Source organism: Vanellus vanellus, assembly GCF_965231255.1.
Source record: "Vanellus vanellus genome assembly, chromosome: 4".
Taxonomy (NCBI): domain Eukaryota; kingdom Metazoa; phylum Chordata; class Aves; order Charadriiformes; family Charadriidae; genus Vanellus; species Vanellus vanellus.
In genome coordinates, this window is record NC_138909.1 from 56433061 (window position 1) to 56444761 (window position 11701).

Consider the following 11701-nt stretch of genomic DNA (forward strand, 5'->3'; position numbering starts at 1 on the left):
CCTTTCAAAGAATGATGTTTGCCAATTCTCTAAGTATTTTATCAGTCTATTCATATCAGCCTATTCATCTCATGCAAAAAGAAATTACATGAGGAAAAAGAGATTAGCTGAAGCAATTACATGTTCAGAACAGGTTAGATACAGTCAACTCTGCTTGATGTCTGAAGTTTATTTCTAGAACAATTTCTTCAAAATATATCATACTTCAGACATTACATCCTAAAAATAAGACACATTATGAAGGCCTGAGAGAAATAAAAAACAAACAAAAAAACACCAACAAACAACCCAAACCCAAGAAATTACACTAGGCCTTTTCCTCATTCACTGCTTTCACTGGGTATCTGCATTTGAAATACCTTATTGTTCATGCAAGGGCCACATTTAAAAGAAGTTGTGTAACTGCTTTGAGTGGCCAATGCTTTCATTTCAACAACTGACCGACGAAATGTAAGATTTCTCATTCCATACAAAAATGAAGGAGGAAAAGGTATTAACAAAGCTGGAACCCAGATTTGGAAAAATCATGGTAGTCACGCAAGGATTGGCAAGTATTTGTATTTTAACCTTCACAGACTTACACTGATCAATAAAATACTCCATCACTATAAGACCACTTACAAATCCTTAGATGTCAAAGCTTTTTAATACAAGTATGGATTCTACCTACATTTACCTATTTATGAGGACATGAGATTAAGGACCTTGGCCAAAATCTCAAAAGGCATCTCTGGCAAAGCCAGGAGGAAAACCCTTGTTTGGAGAAAAAACAAACTTGTTCAGAACTGCTTTTACTGTAATGTAGAAGGAATCTTAAGAAGATTTAAGATGTTTCCATATGTCATAAATATAATACAGAGTCGGATTCAGAGCCTTAGTCCCTAGCAATATTTGCTGACTTACTCAGAACAGAAAAAATGTTAATACCAATTTAAATTAAAATAGCAAGCTATTACCTCTTTCAAAGTAAAATATCGTACAAGACCTTTCTCCTATGATCCTACCTTATCTCACTGTTAAAATACAAATCTATTTTACAGAAACATTACCTGGCAAAGAAGTTCGTAAAAGGTCCAAATATTTTTCGTTTACTGTCCACGTCTGTCTCTTGACAACACTCCTGCTGGCTCTGATCATTGGTCTCTTTAGTGGAATTCAGAGTAACATCCGAGAAGTGTGTCTCGTCAGTCTCAAGATTCACAATTGCACTTGAACTGCTTGTGACCACGAAGTCCAAAATGTCTTCATTGCTAACTGATAAAGTTGTTGACAGTTCTGTGCTAAGACTAGAAACACTACAGACAGAGATATCATCACTTCGATTCAGAGTTTTTGAGGTTGGACTATAAAGTTTGACAGTGTCATACCCAGTTCTTGGGAAAGTAGAGGATTTTCGCACAGCATGGTCATGTTCAGAAGTCAGATAATGTGGAGGCACATAAGATGGCAGTGTGCATGCGCTCTGAAAAGCCCTGTCAGGCACAATTTCAGGTTCTGACTGCTTTCTCTTCACATTTAACACACTGCAGTGAACAGGCTCTGGATTTCCTATTTCTAGAGTTGGAATACCAGAATCCACTGATTTAAGGCTATGACAATCTTCTGAAGCATTGGACAGCTGGCCAGGCTCATACTCAGGCATTGAGTGAGATCTCGGGGTCCCAGAGTTGAAGTCTTGAAGGCCCTGGATACTGCTGCCCACTCTTGTGTCCAGAATTCCCCTGAAGCTCAAACCATTTAAGGAGTTGGATAAATTTATATCAGTTGTCTTGGCCCAACTGGTAACTGGTTAAAAAGAAAGAAAAGACAAGATCATGAGTTTGCAGGAAGGTTGTGGTTTGTTCTTGGCTGTTTGTTGGCGTGTTGTTTTTTTTTAAATAAACTCAGTCCTGTCATAATTTAGGCTTTTAATTAAAAGTTATTCATCTTCTCTTGCACACAATTACTACCCTTTTCCCCTGCTTGAACAAGCAGGACAATGGCAATTTAAATTAGGCTTCCAGAAAATGTCAAGCATGAAAGCCTTTTCATAAGCAGTTTGTGTACCAGTGTTTCCTTCGTATACACTTCCTGAGAATGAAATTGCATACTATAAAAACTGCAGTACTTTAATATTCCATGTCAGTATTAAGACAAATATTTGAAATGTATTCTTATAGTCATAACTACATATTTACTGATGTTGGGGGGCTACAAAACTTGTTTCCATACCCTTAGACCAAAATTCTGAAGTGTTCACTTAAATAGAATTTTTTAGCATTCTTCTGGAAACCATAAAACCGATAATAAATTTGTCACTGAAACAGAATGCATAATATATTAGTTTTGCATTAAGCAAGAGATACAAAATCTGAATAGCTATAAAACTATCCATGTAGTCAACGTTTTGACAATACACATGATACAATATATTCACAAGTGGCAGTTTTCCTGATGAAGTGTATTTACCACACTCAGGATCACTATCTTTCATATTTGCAAGATATATTCACACTGTCTCCTCAGTGGCTGCCAGCAGGGCAGTTAATCCAGTCAATGCCCCACTTCCAGTCAAAATCTGAGTGACCCTCAAAGAGGTGGCAGTAAAGAATGAGCTGCGGCTTAGATGCACTGTCCTCGTGGGCAACTGCAGCATTTCAAAACCTGGAACACCATCATGACTGATGGCCTGGCTCCCACAACTGCTACTGACCCTTTAAACCACTACCTGATTATTATCATGACACTACATACATCTTTCTATATGAATAGTTAAATTATCTACAGTTCTGCTGAAGTTTGCAATGTAATTATCTGCAGCAGTTGGCAGAACAAACACGCACATATTGCTTCGGCGTCTTCACTCTGAAACACTCTGTGCTAAGTGTGAAGAAGTGAAGAATACTCCTCCCATATCACAAACAGCTTGCTTTCTAGATGGATTTTTCTCCAGTTCCTGAAGCCTGGTCTCCTGCTTCTGGTCTCCTATTCTCTCTCAAGTGTAGCACTTAAAGGTCTAGGAGGTCCTCCCCACAGTCTACTTTTAAAAAAAACAAACAACCCTCCCACCCACCCCACCTCCAAAAAAAAAAAAACAAAAAAAACAACAACCAAACCCAAAAACCAAAAAACACCAAAACAAAACCCAAACATCTCATTTGGGAAAAACGGTTCCTCCCAACAGTTCCAAACCACTGGCTAATGGCACCTAAGCCCTGTCAAACACCAGAGTTTGACACACCGTACATTCTTTGATATAAGCACATCAATACACTTTGGCTTTGTGATACTGACAGACAGTCAGTGACGGCAAATACATTTCAAACATATTCCACTGGTTCAAACTGTAATGATTTTTTCCACAAGCTTTCAGTCACATGCAAAGTTCATGAATCCAAACCTACTTCATATGCTATGCTTACTCTTTAGCTTACTACATAAACACTATTCAGTAGCTGATCCAACACTCCAGCTCAATCCACTCCTAAGAGTAAGGAAAAGTCAAGTAGAACGAACCCTGCAGATTTCATCTTTGAGACCTTTTCAGAACTTTTGAACAGGCAACTATATACTACCCATCCAAATCAATCAATGTGTCAATTGCCTAATGCTTTCGATTTCAAATTTATTGACTAAAAAGCTTGTGAAAACGTACACTTTTCTTACAGAGTTGCTATAGCAACTTTTCTTTTTTCACACTACCATGGTTTGAAAAGCTTACATCCCCTGCAATTTAAAGAAGCAATGTCTTGAGATAGTTAGCATACCAACTGCACACATTATGAACCTCTCCATTCACTAAATTAAAATTGCAAGGGCCAGCAAAAAAAAAAAACCAACTCAACAAAAACACCTAAACAACAATCCTTGAAAACAAGCAAACTATTCTACTTTATCAAGTCAACTGTGATAGTCAAAGGGTACAAATATGACATAACATGGAGCACTAGATATAATTACTGTTGCATATATTTGGATCTCCTGCTCTTAGACCTTCCTGCTTGGATTCATTTATTTTTGTAATATAAACCTGACTGTTTTCTCTTTCCCGTGCTCACCCACTGCTTCATGCACATTATATTGCTCTTTAAATTGATAGCCCACCCAGCCCCAATGTTTCTCTAAAGCATATACACACGCACTATGGAACTGTATAAGCAAGGATGCAAGTGTTTGCTTTATCACAATTCATACTTATTAATGCATCCAAAAGCACAGTCCAGAAAACAAAAGTACAGAAATGTAGTCAGCCAAGAAAAACTTTGGTGTTGTCTGGGTAAATAGCACAAGCATGTTCCCATAACAAATTCCTCCAGTAACTGCCTTGACTTCTGCTCAATGATTTTCTCAAGTAGCAGCCAGTCCTTAGTTTAATTGTATGACTCTTCTCGATTAAGCTTACAAATGATAAGCATTCAGGCGGCCTCAGAAGAGCCAGTAAATACAGCAGCTCAAGAGCCCAAACAATTCTGTATACAAGAGAGTTCAAAGAGAAGTGAAAATACATTTCTACGTGGGGTACTGAAGCTATTTTAACTTGCACTGGTATTTTTTTAAGCAAGAAATTTAACAAGAAGAGATCCTTTAAATGGGCAACCAGCAAATGCAGAAGTACATAACAGCTACAGCTTACTGGAGCAAATTATGCAATAACGAGCTACAAAGATTTTACACAGTTCAGCGAAACTGTGGGAAGCTTTGAAGTATACCCATCAAGGGCTTTAAATGAAAACTTGAGATGTAATCAACTGTCAAAAACATACATGAGAACTCCTTTATTCATTTGCATTAGGTTGTTGTAGGATTGTTTTTAAGTATGTAGTGAAGTGATATTTATACTCTTTACTTTTGCTGCCTCACGGGTAAATGCAAAATCTGACAACTGATGTAAAACATTTAAAGTGTCACATGCTCCAGTACTAACTTCTTTCCACAAATCATTTAATAACGTAACATTATTGTAACATCATCATAATAAACATAACATTATTAAAGTATTAGCAGTATAATAAACTATTGAGAAAGAATAAGGAATTTTGTCTGCACAACATTCGTCATCCCCATGGTTTATTTAGATGATAATATATTTAAGTAAAATTGATATTTGCAAATATGCTATGTCTTATAGGAACCATGACCTAATGAGTGTGAATAGCCCAGAAGAGATAACAAGGGAAAAGGAAATAGGAAAAATATGGCAGAGGTCACAAGTGACAATAAGAGGGTAAGTAGATATTATTTACTCATTAACTCTTCCAACAAAAATGCTCAGGAGCACCAAATAAAGATAGTTCTGTAGCCAGGTTCAAAACTAACATCAGGACGTAGGTGATGCAAATGGGAGCCGAACTGCATAACTCCTTGCCACAGTACACTGTGGATGCTAGAAGCATTCATGCAAGCTCAGGGAAGAAAGAAATAAATCGCTGAGTATTTATAAACAAAAAGAAACTCAGTAAGTCCCTGAACTGCAAGTGTCAGAACTTCAGGGGAGTACATTAGTCCTGCTTTTAGGCCTTCTCCCAGGTAAATTCTTCTGTCTGGCAGGTAGAGTTTTGGTCGATCCCAGTACAACTGTCCATAACGGCCTTACATTCCACAGATTCTGATCAGGGCATGCAAGAAGGCTCTGACAATAAACAGAGGCTTTAAAACATATTTTTGACTTTACATATTGCCCAACCACACAGAGGGAACAAGTCATACTTGTTCATAATTTCTAAGATCTAGAATAAAATGACTTTTTAAACCATTTTAAAGTAAAATTTAAAGAAAGTTTAACAGCAATACCAAAACGTTAAACAAAGATCAAAGATGCCAACTCAAGCTGCATTCTTACAAGTTTGCTGTGACTTGCAATGCAATTTAGGCAATGAACTGGCTTAGAAGAAAGGGTAAGACAACTATCTACAAAACAGGTTTTATACTGTCTTGCCTTTCAGGAATGAGAAGAATGGTTTACATATACTGCTCAGTTCTCAAAGAGTTAACATCTCAATTTTTATGACCTTGTCTCTTCAAAGCTTATCTCTGCCAGCATTTTTCAAAAAAAGATTTTAAGAGGAAGGAACTGCCTCAATTACAAAGTTGCAACTGTTTTTTTTTTCTTCTTAAAGGAAAAACATACAAAAAAAAAAAGTGAAGAGTTTAAACCCTCTATGCATTTGACAATATTTTTACTGAATGTCCCAAGAAACACACTGTTGCTATCAAGTGCAACTGCAGGTGACCTCAGTGCACAACAGCATCAAAACCAGCTTTGTTTACTAAACATTTATTGCTTCAGATTGTTTATGTTCACGTTCCAACAGCCACAGCATTGCCGACAGTGAAGAATTCCTGAGCCTACAAAACAGCCTAGCTTTCCCCAAAGCATGAGAATGAGACACAATGACTGAGGCTACATACATACGCACTGCCAAAACTCTAACAGCAAAAAGAAATGGGATTTTTTTTTTTTTCTAATTAATAGTCTTTTATCTAACTCCCAGCCGGCGTCCTTCCCAGAGCTTGAGCTTTACAAACCTGATTTCTGAGCGGAGCGCTCGGAGAGCGATCATAAGTAAACCATTCACCTCTTTTCCACTTTTTTTGCTACGTCAGGCAGGCAACATAAATGAGTCACAGTGTTCTTCTAAAGCCTCTGCTCCAGAAGCAGTTTACAGAGTTTACAGGGCTTTTTATTTTTTTTCCCCTCCCCCCACCAATATTACTGAAAAATCTGAAGCCACATTAACATTAGCGGCAGCATCACAAGAACTTCGGCTAAGGTGCGCTGTAGTTTTGTTTAGTCTTTGGGAATCGCCTAGGAGACTTCGATTAGAAAGAGAGGCACGGGGAGAGATGATGAAAGTTGCCGCCTTTTCACGGGCTCTCAGGCAAACCCGACGCAGCCAAGATTTGCTCCGTGGCCGGCGGCCTTCATTTAAAAAAAAAAAAAAAACCAAACCCAAACAAAACACCCAACCAATGCCTTTCCCCACAGCCTTGAGGAAGCGACGCTCACCCTCCCCCGTGGTCTTTCCACCACTCGGCGAAGACTCTGGCGGCGGCTCCTCTTTAACTTTTTAAGGTGGCCACGGGCGGGCGAGGCGAGCAGCCGCCCTCCGCCCGGCCCCAGGTGAGCCCCTCACCCACGGGGGCTGCTCCCGCCGCCCCGGCCCGGCCGCCGCCGCTCGCCCCCGCCCCCCCGGGCTCTGCCCCTCGCCCCAGCAGGTGCTACCTAACACTCCACACCCCCCCCCCCGGCCCCAAACATGGGCCGAGCCCCGGGCAGGGCTGCAAGCCGCCGCCCGCACTGGCTCTGCCGCCCACGGAGGAAGAGCCCCGCAGAAAGTTTGACGCCTCACCGGCGTAGCGCTGCCCTCCGCCGCTCTCCTCACGCTGGGCCATTCCCAACCCGCCCCCACAGCTGCTGCTGCGGGACTAGCAGGCGGCGGGCGGCTGCGGCGGGCGGTCCATGTCGCTCTCCTGTCCCCGCGGAGGAGCGGCGGGTTCAGCGGGGGTGAGGCGGAGCAGCCCCTGCCCGCCGGGCGCCCTCTCCGCTCGGCGCGGGGCCTCCCATGGCGCCCGCCCTCTGTGGCGGGCTCGGCGCACACCTGGCTGCGGCTGCAGCGGCGGGCTCTGCCGGCAGGACAGGTGCCGGGCTCTTCCCGGTCCCCGCGGCTGTGCCGGCCTCCTTCCTTCCTTCCTTCCTTCCTCCCACCCCGCCGCCGCTCCCCCTTCCCCAGCACGGCGGCGACAAGCGCCGCCCGCCGGGCAAGGAAACGCCTGCGCGGGGCGGGGCGGGGTGGGGTGGGGTGAGGGGAGCAGCCGCTGGGCGCCGGGGCTGCGCGCTGGCCGCCATTTTGAATCGCCTCAGCGCGCCTGAGGTGGGGGAGAACGGTGAGGGTGGGTTGTGGGGCGGCCGACTTAGCCGCGTGTGAGGTGGCCCCGAAGCGGAGGGTGAAGAACAGTGGGCTTTAACGGAGGGCGCTCCTTCAGAGGAGTTCTGCGTTCCGCGGTGGAGGGGAGCCCCTCGTCAGCTACTGAGCGGCTGCCACCCGTCCTGCGCTACCGCCGGCGCGGCCGGAGCTGTGCGCTGGAGGCCCCCGGGGGAGGGGGGAGGAGTGCGTCTGCGGAGGGGGTCAGCTTGTGTCCCTGGCAGCGTTTAATAGGAAAACAAAACTCGGTGGGTTCTGCCAGTTTTAGGCGGTGGGAGGTCTCAGTCTGGGGCATCAAGCGAAGGTGTATCCATAGCTCTGTGGAACTGAACTGTAATGCCAAAAGTGGGGGCTCTAGGATGGTAATTGCTATTCTACCGTGTTTGATTTATCTTTCCATTATCTGACCTTTATCTCCCATCTCGGAGGTGCTCCCTGTTGGTGTTTGCATAGTCAACCTGTCGTCCGCGCCCCTTCTGTCCACCCCCACACTGAAATCGGAGGAGTGAGGAGCAGTCAGTGCCTTACAGGAGCAGAGCTCTCGTGTTTTCTTGTCACCTTTGAAACTCGTTCTTGCTTTTTCCTGCCGAGGTCATGTGCATTTTACACCTACGCTCAGTGATGGTATCTCTAGAATGGTAATAAGATAAAAGTTGTCCCCCATCCTAACTGAGGGTGTAAGTATGAGCCTCTCGTCACCTCACACCTCCTATGTCTACCCTGAAGCTGGAAGTATGAGTGCAGCAAATGCAGAAGTATCTGGACTTGCGGTAATGTAATTAGTTCAGTATCGAGAAGAGCAAAGCTGTGATTGTTTAAGCTTTGATGTGGGTAAATTTCACCTGAATAAGTTGCAAGAGGCTACCATGACCCCACTGACACCAGTTCCATGCTATCAGGATGAGAACTGGGTCATTATCAAGATGAGAAGTAGGCACTGAAAACCTACCATCAACCAAAAATTATACCTCTGCAGATACTTTCTGTGACTGGGTCAGAGACTGATAAATTTCAGTGCTTATTCTGCTGTGTTTCTAAGATGGGTATCAACATAATTAAGATTGGCACTAATTTCTCCATATCTATCTTTGAAAATCACTGCTACCTTTGCAAGACAGCTGGCATATTACTATTAAAAGTAGGTAAATAAAAGCAAAACAGCTTTAAAGCACTATAAGCTTGTTGATATGCTAGAGACATACTATTTTGGAGCATATGCTGTCTGTAATTCCTTTTTCGGTACTAACGTTTTCCTTCTGGTTTTGGGAGCAGGAATCAATTCTTCTGTTGGAGCAACCAGGGGAGTGTATTGTCATCAAAGTTCTTGGGTTCCTAGGGTAGATAAAGAATACAGTCGTGCATTCTGTAAGTCTGCAGAGTGTCTCCAAAGGAAATAATGATACTCCAATCTTCGTAATATTGTTTAGGCTGAGGAAACTATTAGAAAGATCTGCTGCAGGAAATCTTTCAGCAGTGGCAGAGCATAGAGTAGAGCTAAAAGTTTCAAATCACACCAGGCGTTAAGCACTTAAACACTTTTTGAATCAGCACTTATTTAAGGATAGAATTTTGCCTAACAATCATAATAGTGTTGAGATACCATTCTAAGTGATTTATTTTAGTGGATATTTTCCATTTCCAACCCACAGATGGCTTCAGCTGGTAAGTTTTTTTGATACCCGCTCACAACAAAATTCTTACTGCTCTTCGCACTGAAGAAGCACATAACAACCAGAGTCCCAATGTGCTAGGCAGTGTAAAAATACCAGGGGCAGCCTCAAAGAGTTTAAAGAAAATCACAACCTAGTCAGTATTAAAAAGTACTCTTTATTGCGTGTGACTGTATAATTTGTGGAAAAGCGTAAACAGCATTTCTGGTTCTTGTGGGCTATTAGCAAAAGTTGACATTTTGCACTAGCAGTCAGCATCAGTTCTGTTAAAGCCACCTCTATCTGAGGTAACATAGTTTCTGTCTGCAAGTATTGTGTATTATTATTCCACTGTATTGGTAAAAGCTGAAGGGCTGACATTATGTGACTAAGTGCAGCGTCACAGCATTAGCTCTCATGGAAGCATGGCATGTCCTAATTATTAAAAGGAAACAGAACAGGTACTACCAGGTACAGGAAGTATAAATGCATAACGAAGTGCAAACGAGACCTTTAGCACCTTTGTTTTTCAGCTGTGCAAAATTTAAAGTTCATCCAGAAGGGCATGCCACGAAATCAAGTCTTGTTTTAATAGATGGGTTGTAAGTAAATTCTCAAAAGCATGATAAGAAGTTCGTTGTGGCACTTACTCAGCGTGGTTATCATCAGTGTGCTGCCATTGATTCAGAGTTGGGTAAGCCTGTAAAATACTTATTTTTGTAAAAATTCTTGGGACAAGCTCTTGATGCTTTGCTTAAGAGTGTTGTGCTGGTGGCTGTTGTGTAGAAATGAAGCACTACACGGAGCAGCCTCAAATTGGTAACTGATGTTCACCTAGTGGGCAAAAAAACCCTAACTGGTCTAATAATACCTCAGTGCTGGAGAATTTAAATTTCTGAAAACATTCAATTCAAAAGCTCTGTCTGTAATACAAACTCATATTCATGCCAGCAGAATTCAATACACCAGTTTAATGGTTACTCTGCAAAAAAGCTGGAAGGGTTTGTGCTCTGTTCTGTCTAGCTGATTTCTCAAAAAAATACTACATATGAAAAAATTATGCAACGTAATAGTCTCTTTCCTTTGTTCCTTTAGAACAAGGTAGAGTTAAGGAACAGAAACACAAGCTTCCCTTATGCTTCTTATGCCTGTAGATATGGGAAATCATTCTCCGCTTAGGCTTTCAGTTCTGTTTTGAAGCTCTGGCAACTTTGCAATTGATAAAACTTTTAATTTAATTTTTTTTTTTTAAAGAACTAGATGGGAACATCTAGATCAAATTTTCATTCACAGCAAGCCAGGTATGAGGCAAGCAGTTTCAAAGACAACCAAGCTGAGCTTCATTTGAATCAGCTGTGCAGCTCCCTATCCACCTTGAGGTCAGTAATTCTCTGGCATGAACTAGAAGACATTTCAGTATAATATTTGCTTCTCTAGTTAACCAAAGATTTACGTATTGTGAAGATACAACAGTTGTACATCATTGAGTACTAGCTGATCAACAGCTCCTGCTTCTGTTTCCCATCGCTGTCATTTAAGGTAGTTTTAGCTCATGCAAGCAAAAGTTCCAGTGTACTAAGCGTAGGATGCAACGGATAATCTCTGTTACAGTCCATCACGCTAAGAGACAGAAAAGTTCACTCTTGAAGGTAAGTATTAGAACAGAGATGAGACATTGATCTTTTCCTCTTTGCTTTACAGCATTACTTGTATGTATGCTGAAGTAACTAATGCATGTTTTATGGCACAGGAAAAAGGAACAATGAATAAATGCTAGTTTCTACTGACATGTAGCGATGAGCAGGATGATGATCAAAAATATCAATACATCACAAGCAAATGGTGCTGTTTTTGACAAATGGAGATTATTATGCTCTTCTACTTCAAACTGATCACAAATTAATTTTGTTCTCACAAAACTAATATTTGCCTTTTGTATGTGTGTGTTTGATAGCAGTCCATTTCCAGCACAGCCACCATCTGTGTGGGCATTCCTACTGGCAGTGGAGCGTCTGCGCACCAAACCATTTTAACTGGTTTGGGATGAATCGGGAACAGCTGTAGAACGTGCCATTTTATTCTCCCCAAAGGCTGCCTCCTCCTATGGGAACTTAAACCTGATAATGGATAAGGAAAATGAAGCCAGGTCTA

General features: G+C 42.1%; 1 protein-coding gene across 1 annotated transcript in view; it reads right to left on the reverse strand.

The window, feature by feature from the left end:
* Nucleotides 1-7451, reverse strand: part of TBC1D14 (TBC1 domain family member 14) — a 71126-nt gene extending 63675 nt beyond the window's left edge. The window contains exons 1-2 of the mRNA XM_082482183.1: nt 7329-7451; nt 1050-1785 (exon numbers count right to left, since the gene is read on the reverse strand). Of these exons, the coding sequence (XP_082338309.1) occupies nt 1050-1785; nt 7329-7371 (779 nt within the window). The 5' untranslated portion in view covers nt 7372-7451. The remainder of the gene's footprint in view (nt 1-1049; nt 1786-7328) is intronic.
* Nucleotides 7452-11701: the final 4250 nt, after the last annotated feature.